The 10,683-nt window shown below is 56.5% G+C and overlaps 1 protein-coding gene across 1 annotated transcript in view; it reads right to left on the bottom strand.

Annotated features, from left to right (window-relative positions):
* Positions 1 to 1,841: 1,841 nt before the first annotated feature.
* The window catches only part of LOC121843935 (ephrin type-A receptor 6-like), a gene marked incomplete at its 3' end in the record, with an annotated part of 83,175 nt that continues 74,333 nt past the window's right edge, over positions 1,842 to 10,683 (bottom strand). Inside the window, exon 8 of the mRNA XM_042313826.1 lies at positions 1,842 to 1,966. Coding sequence (XP_042169760.1) covers positions 1,842 to 1,966 — 125 coding nt within the window. The remainder of the gene's footprint in view (positions 1,967 to 10,683) is intronic.

Raw genomic sequence — 10,683 nt, 5'->3', positions numbered from 1 at the left:
AGGAGCACTGGTTAACAGAGACCTTTATATCCAGTAGCCCCCTCCAGGCCCCCTCCAGGAGCACTTGTTAACAGAGACCTTTATATCAGTAGCCCCCTCCAGGAGCGCTGGTTAACAGAGACCTTTATATCCAGTAGCCCCCCTCCAGGAGCACTGGTTAACAGAGACCTTTATATCCAGTAGCCCCCCTCCAGGAGCACTGGTTAACAGAGACCTTTATATCCACCCCCTCCAGGAGCACTGGTTAACAGAGACCTTTATATCCAGTAGCCCCCTCCAGGAGCACTGGTTAACAGAGACCCCCCCCTCCAGGAGCGCTGGTTAACAGAGACCTTTATATCCAGTAGCCCCCTCCAGGAGCACTGGTTAACAGAGACCTTTATATCCAGTAGCCCCCTCCAGGAGCGCTGGTTAACAGAGACCTTTATATCCAGTAGCCCCCCAGGAGCGCTGGTTAACAGAGACCTTTATATCCAGTAGCCCCCTCCAGGAGCACTGGTTAACAGAGAGACCTTTATAGTAGCCCCGCCCCCTCCAGGCCCCCTCCAGGAGCGCTGGTTAACAGAGACCTTTATATCCAGTAGCCCCCCAGGCCCCCTCCAGGAGCACTGGTTAACAGAGACCTTTATATCCAGTAGCCCAGGAGCACTGGTTAGCCAGGTAGCCCCCTCAGGCCCCCTGGTTGTTAACAGAGACCTTTATATCCAGTAGCCCCCCTCCAGGAGCGCTGGTTAACAGAGACCTTAGCCCCCCTCCAGGAGCACTGGTTAACAGAACAGACCTTTATATCCAGTAGCCCCCCCAGGGCACTGGTTAACAGAGACCTTTAATCCAGTGGCCCCAAGGGCACTGGTTGTAACAAGAGACCTTGCTTATCCAGTAGCCCCTCAGGCGCTGGTTAACAGCCCTCCAGGAGCGCTGGTTAACAGAGACCTTTATATCCAGTAGCCCCCCTTTATATCCAGGCCCCCTCCAGCGCTGGTTAACAGAGACCTTTATATCCAGTAGCCCCCTCCAGGAGCACTGGTTAACAGAGACCTTTATATCCAGTGTGATTTATTTATTTAATAAACCAGGTAAATTGACTGAGAACACGTTCTCATTTACAGCAACGACCTGGGGAATAGTTACAGGGGAGAGGAGGGGGATGAATGAGCCAATTGTAAGCTGGGGATGATTAGGTGACCGTGATGGTTTGAGGGCCAGATTGGGAAATTAGCCAGGACACCGGGGTTAACACCCCTACTCTTACAACAAGTGCCATGGGATCTTTAATGACCTCAGAGAGTCAGGACACCCGTTTGACGTCCCATCCGAAAGACAGCACACTACACAGGGCAGTGTCCCCAATCACTGCCCTGGGGCATTGGGATATTTCTTTAGACCAGAGGAAAGATTGCCTCCTATTGGCCCTCCAACACCACTTCCAGCAGCATCTGGTCTCCCATCCAGGGACCGACCAGGACCAACCCTGCTTAGCTTCAGAAGCAAGCCAGCAGTGGTATGTAGGGTGGTATGCTGCTGACCAGGACCAACCCTGCTTAGCTTCAGAAGCAAGCCAGCAGTGGTATGCAGGGTGGTATGCTGCTGACCAGGACCAACCCTGCTTAGCTTCAGAAGCAAGCCAGCAGTGGTATGCAGGGTGGTATGCTGCTGACCAGGACCAACCCTGCTTAGCTTCAGAAGCAAGCCAGCAGTGGTATGCAGGGTGGTATGCTGCTGGCATACAGTGAGTGTTTATATTTTTAGTATGTGAGCTGTGTGGGAATCGAACCGACAACCCTTTTTGCATTGTTCTATACAACTAAAGTGTTCCATAAATGTGGTCTATAGGACTGTACCTTATCGTAGTACTTGATCTCATAGTCCAGTATGACGTTAGGCTGCTGTTCCACCTCTGTCCAGGAGAGGGCGATACTGTTGTCAGACGCCCAGTCCTTCCTCACCACGCCAACCAGAGAAGGACCTGCAGAGACACGTTCACAGGCCTGGGTCAAATACATTGTGTTAAAATACTCCCAAATACTCATCAGTGGTTTGGGACCAGGGGGAGAACGACTGCCGCCCCTCAATTCAGAATACAGGATGCCACCCCCCCCCCCAGTACATGAGAAAATGCCAATCTTCGTGGTCAATAATGTTGTTGTTTTTTAAACACAATCCTGGTACCAATCGTTTCCTCTATTCCACCAGATGTATGTCCTTGAAATGGTTATTTTCTAAATCGCTCACAGAAGAAGTTGTGAGGATTATATAGTTGGTACTGGGAGCCTGCAGTACCCCGGTTGGCCTTCAAGTCGAGATAGTCAACGAGAGGGGGCAGCACTGAGCAAGTCTGCAACATCTCTTCCTGGAGTAGGTCAAACTGCGCATGTTAATGTCTATATAATTCTCCCCCCATAAGACACCATTTTAGCCAGCTAAAACCGACTTCCTGACCTTAGCCAGCTAAAACCGACATCCTGACCGTAGCCAGCTAAGGACACATCTGGTCCTGTCAGTACTGTGTCTGGGGGGGATCAGCATGGTCCTGTCAGTACTGTGTCTGGGGGGTCAGCATGGTCCTGTCTGGGGGGTCAGCATGGTCCTGTCTGGGGGTTCATCATGGTCCTGTCTGGGGGTCAACATGGTCCTGTCTGGGGGGGTCAGCATGGTCCTGTCTGGGGGGTCAGCATGGTCCTGTCTGGGGGTCAACATGGTCCTGTCTGGGGGGTCAGCATGGTCCTGTCTGGGGGTTCAGCATGGTCCTGTCTGGGGGGTCAACATGGTCCTGTCTGGGGGGTCAGCATGGTCCTGTCTGGGGGGTCAACATGGTCCTGTCTGGGGGATCAGCATGGTCCTGTCTGGGGGGTCAGCATGGTCCTGTCTGGGGGGTCAGCATGGTCCTGTCTGGGGGGTCAGCATGGTCCTGTCTGGGGGGGTCAGCATGGTCCTGTCTGGGGGGTCAGCATAGTCCTGTCTGGGGGATCAACATGGTAGATGACCAGTCTCTACTAACTGTCTTCACACTGGGCAGACTAGGTCCTGACATAATAACAGATTCTAAGGAGGGAGGGAGGGTACTGTACCGTGTCGGGGGGTCAGCATGGTCCTGTCTGGAGGGGGTCAACATGGTCCTGTCTGGGGATCAGCATGGTCCTGTCTGGGGGATCAGCATGGTCCTGTCTGGGGGGTCAACATGGTCCTGTCTGGGGGTCAGCATGGTCCTGTCTGGGGGGCCAGCATGGTCCTGTCTGGGGGGTCAACATGGTCCTGTCTGGGGGGTCAGCATGGTCCTGTCTGGGGGGTCAGCATGGTCCTGTCTGGGGGGTCAACATGGTAGATGACCAGTCTCTACTAACTGTCTTCACACTGGGCAGACTAGGTCCTGACATAATAACAGATTCTAAGGAGGGAGGGAGGGTATTGTACTGTGTCGGGGGTCAGCATGGTCCTGTCTGGGGGGTCAGCATGGTCCTGTCTGGGGGTCAGCATGGTCCTGTCTGGGGGGTCAACATGGTCCTGTCTGGGGGGGTCAGCATGGTCCTGTCTGGGGGGGGCCAGCATGGTCCTGTCTGGGGGGGTCAACATGGTCCTGTCTGGGGGATCAACATGGTAGATGACCAGTCTCTACTAACTGTCTTCACACTGGGCAGACTAGGTCCTGACATAATAACAGATTCTAAGGAGGGAGGGAGGGTATTGTACTGTGTCGGGGGGTCAGCATGGTCCTGTCTGGGGGTCAGCATGGTCCTGTCTGGGGGGTCAGCATGGTCCTGTCTGGGGGTCAACATGGTCCTGTCTGGGGGGTCAGCATGGTCCTGTCTGGGGGTTCAGCATGGTCCTGTCTGGGGGGTCAACATGGTCCTGTCTGGGGGTCAGCATGGTCCTGTCTGGGGGGTCAGCATGGTCCTGTCTGGGGGGTCAGCATGGTCCTGTCTGGGGGGTCAACATGGTCCTGTCTGGGGGGTCAGCATGGTCCTGTCTGGGGAGTTCAGCATGGTCCTGTCTGGGGGGTCAACATGGTCCTGTCTGGGGGGTCAGCATGGTCCTGTCTGGGGGGTCAACATGGTCCTGTCTGGGGGATCAGCATGGTCCTGTCTGGGGGGCCAGCATGGTCCTGTCTGGGGGGTCAACATGGTCCTGTCTGGGGGCCAGCATGGTCCTGTCTGGGGGGTCAGCATGGTCCTGTCTGGGGGTTCAGCATGGACCTGTCTAGGGAGGTCAGCATGGTCCTGTCTGGGGGGTCAGCATGGTCCTGTCAGTACTGTGTCTGGGGGGGTCAGCGTGGTCCTGTCTGGGGGGTCAGCATGGTCCTGTCTGGGGGGTCAGCATGGTCCTGTCTGGGGGTCAGCATGGTCCTGTCTGGGGGGTCGGCATGGTCCTGTCTGGGGGATCAACATGGTAGATGACCAGTCTCTACTAACTGTCTTCACACTGGGCAGACTAGGTCCTGACATAATAACAGATTCTAAGGAGGGAGGGAGGGTACTGTACTGTGTCGGGGGTGGGGGGTCAGCATGGTCCTGTCTGGAGGGGGTCAACATGGTCCTGTCTGGGGGATCAGCATGGTCCTGTCTGGGGGGTCAGCATGGTCCTGTCTGGTGGGGTCAACATGGTCCTGTCTGGGGGATCAGCATGGTCCTGTCTGGGGGGTCAGCATGGTCCTGTCTGGGGGCCAGCATGGTCCTGTCTGGGGGGCAGCATGGTCCTGTCTGGGGGTCAGCATGGTCCTGTCTGGGGGGTCAACATGGTCCTGTCTGGGGGTCAGCATGGTCCTGTCTGGGGGGGGTCAACATGGTAGATGACCAGTCTCAACTAACTGTCTTCACACTGGGCAGACTAGGTCCTGACATGATAACAGATTCTAAGGAGGGAGGGAGGGTATTGTACTGTGTCGGGGGTCAGCATGGTCCTGTCTGGGGGTCAGCATGGTCCTGTCTGGGGGGGTCAGCATGGTCCTGTCTGGGGGTCAGCATGGTCCTGTCTGGGGGGTCAGCATGGTCCTGTCTGGGGGGTCACCATGGTCCTGTCTGGGGGGTCAGCATGGTCCTGTCTGGGGGTCAGCATGGTCCTGTCTGGGGGGTCAGCATGGTCCTGTCTGGGGGGTCAGCATGGTCCTGTCTGGGGGGGGTCAGCATGGTCCTGTCTGGGGGGTCAGCATGGTCCTGTCTGGGGGGTCAGCATGGTCCTGTCTGGGGGGTCAACATGGTAGATGACCAGTCTCTACTAACTGTCTTCACACTGGGCAGACTAGGTCCTGACATAATAACAGATTCTAAGGAGGGAGGGAGGGTATTGTACTGTGTTGGGGGGTCAGCATGGTCCTGTCTGGGGGGGGTCAGCATGGTCCTGTCTGGGGGGGTCAGCATGGTCCTGTCTGGGGGGGGATCAGCATGGTCCTGTCTGGGGGGTCACCATGGTCCTGTCTGGGGGGTCAGCATGGTCCTGTCTGGGGGTCAGCATGGACCTGTCTGGGGGTCAACATGGTCCTGTCTGGGGGTTCAGCATGGACCTGTCTGGGGGATCAACATGGTCCTGTCTGGGGGGTCAGCATGGTCCTGTCTGGGGGTCAGCATGGTCCTGTCTGGGGGGTCAGCATGGTCCTGTCTGGGGGATCAACATGGTAGATGACCAGTCTCTACTAACTGTCTTCACACTGGGCAGACTAGGTCCTGACATAATAACAGATTCTAAGGAGGGAGGGAGGGTACTGTACTGTGTCGGGGGTGGGGGGGTCAGCATGGTCCTGTCTGGAGGGGGTCAACATGGTCCTGTCTGGGGGATCAGCATGGTCCTGTCTGGGGGGTCAGCATGGTCCTGTCTGGGGGGTCAACATGGTCCTGTCTGGGGGATCAACATGGTCCTGTCTGGGGGGTCAGCATGGTCCTGTCTGGGGGGTCAGCATGGTCCTGTCTGGGGGGTCAGCATGGTCCTGTCTGGGGGTGTCACCATGGTCCTGTCTGGGGGGTCAACATGGTCCTGTCTGGGGGATCAACATGGTAGATGACCAGTCTCTACTAACTGTCTTCACACTGGGCAGACTAGGTCCTGACATAATAACAGATTCTAAGGAGGGAGTGAGGGTACTGTACTGTGTCGGGGGGGGTCAGCATGGTCCTGTCTGGGGGGTCAGCATGGTCCTGTCTGGTGGGGTCAACATGGTCCTGTCTGGGGGATCAGCATGGTCCTGTCTGGGGGATCAGCATGGTCCTGTCTGGGGGGTCAACATGGTCCTGTCTGGGGGATCAGCATGGTCCTGTCTGGGGGGTCAGCATGGTCCTGTCTGGGGGGCCAGCATCGTCCTGTCTGGGGGGGCAGCATGGTCCTGTCTGGGGGGTCAGCATGGTCCTGTCTGGGGGGTCAACATGGTCCTGTCTGGGGGGTCAGCATGGTCCTGTCTGGGGGGTCAACATGGTAGATGACCAGTCTCTACTAACTGTCTTCACACTGGGCAGACTAGGTCCTGACATAATAACAGATTCTAAGGAGGGAGGGAGGGTATTGTACTGTGTCGGGGGGTCAGCATGGTCCTGTCTGGGGGTCAGCATGGTCCTGTCTGGGGGGTCAGCATGGTCCTGTCTGGGGGGTCAGCATGGTCCTGTCTGGGGGGTCACCATGGTCCTGTCTGGGGGGTCAGCATGGTCCTGTCTGGGGGGTCAGCATGGTCCTGTCTGGGGGGTCACCATGGTCCTGTCTGGGGGGGTCAGCATGGTCCTGTCTGGGGGGTCAGCATGGTCCTGTCTGGGGGTCAGCATGGTCCTGTCTGGGGGGTCAGCATGGTCCTGTCTGGGGGTCAGCATGGTCCTGTCTGGGGGGTCAGCATGGTCCTGTCTGGGGGGTCAGCATGGTCCTGTCTGGGGGTCAACATGGTAGATGACCAGTCTCTACTAACTGTCTTCACACTGGGCAGACTAGGTCCTGACATAATAACAGATTCTAAGGAGGGAGGGAGGGTATTGTACTGTGTCGGGGGGTCAGCATGGTCCTGTCTGGGGGGTCAGCATGGTCCTGTCTGGGGGGTCAGCATGGTCCTGTCTGGGGGGTCAGCATGGTCCTGTCTGGGGGGTCAGCATGGTCCTGTCTGGGGGGTCACCATGGTCCTGTCTGGGGGGTCAGCATGGTCCTGTCTGGGGGTCAGCATGGTCCTGTCTGGGGGGTCAGCATGGTCCTGTCTGGGGGGTCAGCATGGTCCTGTCTGTGGGGGTCAGCATGGTCCTGTCTGGGGGTCAGCATGGTCCTGTCTGGGGGGTCAGCATGGTCCTGTCTGGGGGGTCAACATGGTAGATGACCAGTCTCTACTAACTGTCTTCACACTGGGCAGACTAGGTCCTGACATAATAACAGATTCTAAGGAGGGAGGGAGTGTAATGTACTGTGTCGGGGGGTCAGCATGGTCCTGTCTGGGGGGTCAGCATGGTCCTGTCTGGGGGATCAACATGGTAGATGACATGTCTCTACTAACTGTCTTCACACTGGGCAGACTAGGTCCTGACATAATAACAGATTCTAAGGAGGGAGGGAGGGTACTGTACAGTGTCGGGGGGTCAGCATGGTCCTGTCTGGGGGTCAGCATGGGCCTGTCTGGGGGGGGTCAGCATGGTCCTGTCTGGGGGATCAACATGGTAGATGACCAGTCTCTACTAACTGTCTTCAAACTGGGCAGACTAGGTCCTGACATAATAACAGATTCTAAGGAGGGAGGGTACTGTACAGTGTCGGGGGGTTCAGCATGGTCCTGTCTGGGGGTCAGCATGGTCCTGTCGGGGGGTCAGCATGGTCCTGTCTGGGGGGTCAGCATGGTCCTGTCTGGGGGGTCAGCATGGTCCTGTCTGGGGGTCAGCATGGTCCTGTCTGGGGGGGGCCAGCATGGTCCTGTCTGGGGGTCACCATGGTCCTGTCTGGGGGGGTCAGCATGGTCCTGTCTGGGGGGTCAGCATGGTCCTGTCTGGGGGGTCACCATGGTCCTGTCTGGGGGGTCAGCATGGTCCTGTCTGGGGGGTCAGCATGGTCCTGTCTGGGGGGGAGGGTCAGCATGGTCCTGTCTGGGGGGTCAGCATGGTCCTGTCTGGGGGGTCAGCATGGTCCTGTCTGGGGGGTCAGCATGGTCCTGTCTGGGGGTCAGCATGGTCCTGTCTGGGGGTCAACATGGTAGATGACCAGTCTCTACTAACTGTCTTCACACTGGGCAGACTAGGTCCTGACATAATAACAGATTCTAAGGAGGGAGGGAGGGTATTGTACTGTGTCGGGGGGTCAGCATGGTCCTGTCTGGGGGGTCAGCATGGTCCTGTCTGGGGGTCAGCATGGTCCTGTCTGGGGGGTCAGCATGGTCCTGTCTGGGGGGGGTCAGCATGGTCCTGTCTGGGGGGTCACCATGGTCCTGTCTGGGGGGGGTCAGCATGGTCCTGTCTGGGGGTCAGCATGGTCCTGTCTGGGGGGTCAGCATGGTCCTGTCTGGGGGGTCAGCATGGTCCTGTCTGTGGGGGTCAGCATGGTCCTGTCTGGGGGTCAGCATGGTCCTGTCTGGGGGGTCAGCATGGTCCTGTCTGGGGGTCAACATGGTAGATGACCAGTCTCTACTAACTGTCTTCACACTGGGCAGACTAGGTCCTGACATAATAACAGATTCTAAGGAGGGAGGGAGTGTAATGTACTGTGTCGGGGGGGGTCAGCATGGTCCTGTCTGGGGGGTCAGCATGGTCCTGTCTGGGGGATCAACATGGTAGATGACATGTCTCTACTAACTGTCTTCACACTGGGCAGACTAGGTCCTGACATAATAACAGATTCTAAGGAGGGAGGGAGGGTACTGTACAGTGTCGGGGGGGTCAGCATGGTCCTGTCTGGGGGGTCAGCATGGGCCTGTCTGGGGGGTCAGCATGGTCCTGTCTGGGGGATCAACATGGTAGATGACCAGTCTCTACTAACTGTCTTCAAACTGGGCAGACTAGGTCCTGACATAATAACAGATTCTAAGGAGGGAGGGTACTGTACAGTGTCGGGGGGTTCAGCATGGTCCTGTCTGGGGGTCAGCATGGTCCTGTCTGGGGGGTCAGCATGGTCCTGTCTGGGGGGTCAGCATGGTCCTGTCTGGGGGATCAACATGGTAGATGACCAGTCTCTACTAACTGTCTTCACACTGGGCAGACTAGGTCCTGACATAATAACAGATTCTAAGGAGGGAGGGAGTGTAATGTACTGTGTCGGGGGGGTCAGCATGGTCCTGTCTGGGGGGTCAGCATGGTCCTGTCTGGGGGATCAACATGGTAGATGACATGTCTCTACTAACTGTCTTCACACTGGGCAGACTAGGTCCTGACATAATAACAGATTCTAAGGAGGGAGGGAGGGTACTGTACAGTGTCGGGGGGGTCAGCATGGTCCTGTCTGGGGGTCAGCATGGGCCTGTCTGGGGGGTCAGCATGGTCCTGTCTGGGGGATCAACATGGTAGATGACCAGTCTCTACTAACTGTCTTCAAACTGGGCAGACTAGGTCCTGACATAATAACAGATTCTAAGGAGGGAGGGTACTGTACAGTGTCGGGGGGTTCAGCATGGTCCTGTCTGGGGGTCAGCATGGTCCTGTCTGGGGGGTCAGCATGGTCCTGTCTGGGGGGTCAGCATGGTCCTGTCTGGGGGATCAACATGGTAGATGACCAGTCTCTACTAACTGTCTTCACACTGGGCAGACTAGGTCCTGACATAATAACAGATTCTAAATATGTCGCTGGGCGGGCACACACTTATTGAGTTTGTGTGTGTGTGTGTGTGTGTGTGTGTGTGTGTGTGTGTGTGTGTGTGTGTGTGTGTGTGTGTGTGTGTGTGTGTGTGTGTGTGTGTTTTGGCACACACTGATTGAATTTCTCCAGGTAAATATTCTCTCAGGCCACGGCTGGTAGCTGTGCTGCTGCCTGCTGGGTAATAACATCCTCAGTCAGCGTAATGTGTGTGTGTGTGTGTGTCAGAGTAATGTGTCTCTTACTGTTAGTAAGACATGGAAATCTGGGGAAGGGAGGGAGAGGAGAGGAGAGGAGAGGAGGGAGGGAGGGAGGGAGGGAGGGAGGGAGGGAGGGAGGGAGGGAGGGAGGGAGGGAGGGAGGGAGGAGGGGAGAGGAGGGAGGGAGGGAGGGGAGCGGAGCGGAGAGGAGGGAGGGAGGGAGGGAGGGAGGGAGGGAGGGAGGGAGGGGAGGGAGGGAGGGAGGGAGGGAGGGAGGGATCAGTGTCAGTCTGTCTACAATACAGACTGCTTCTCCATCAGTGTCAGTCTGTCTACAATACAGACTGCTTCTCCATCAGTGTCAGTCTGTCTACAATACAGACTGCGTCTCCATCAGTGTCAGTCTGTCTACAATACAGACTGCTTCTCCATCAGTGTCAGTCTGTCTACAATACAGACTGCGTCTCCATCAGTGTCAGTCTGTCTACAATACAGACTGCTTCTCCATCAGTGTCAGTCTGTCTATAATACACAGTGCACTACTTTAGACCAAATGGCACCCTATCCCCTACACAGTGCACTACTTTAGACCAAATGGCACCCTATCCCCGACACAGTGCACTACATTAAACCAAATGGAACACTATTCCCCATATAGTGCACTACTTTAGACCAAATGGCACCCTATCCCGACACAGTGCACTACTTTAAACCAAATGGAACACTATTCCCTACACAGTGCACTACTTTAGACCAGGGAAGT

The sequence above is a fragment of the Oncorhynchus tshawytscha genome, unplaced genomic scaffold (genome assembly GCF_018296145.1).
Source record: "Oncorhynchus tshawytscha isolate Ot180627B unplaced genomic scaffold, Otsh_v2.0 Un_contig_3562_pilon_pilon, whole genome shotgun sequence".
NCBI lineage: Eukaryota > Metazoa > Chordata > Actinopteri > Salmoniformes > Salmonidae > Oncorhynchus > Oncorhynchus tshawytscha.
The sequence above is the reverse complement of the archived record's forward strand: the minus strand, read 5'-3'. Positions and strand labels throughout refer to the sequence as shown.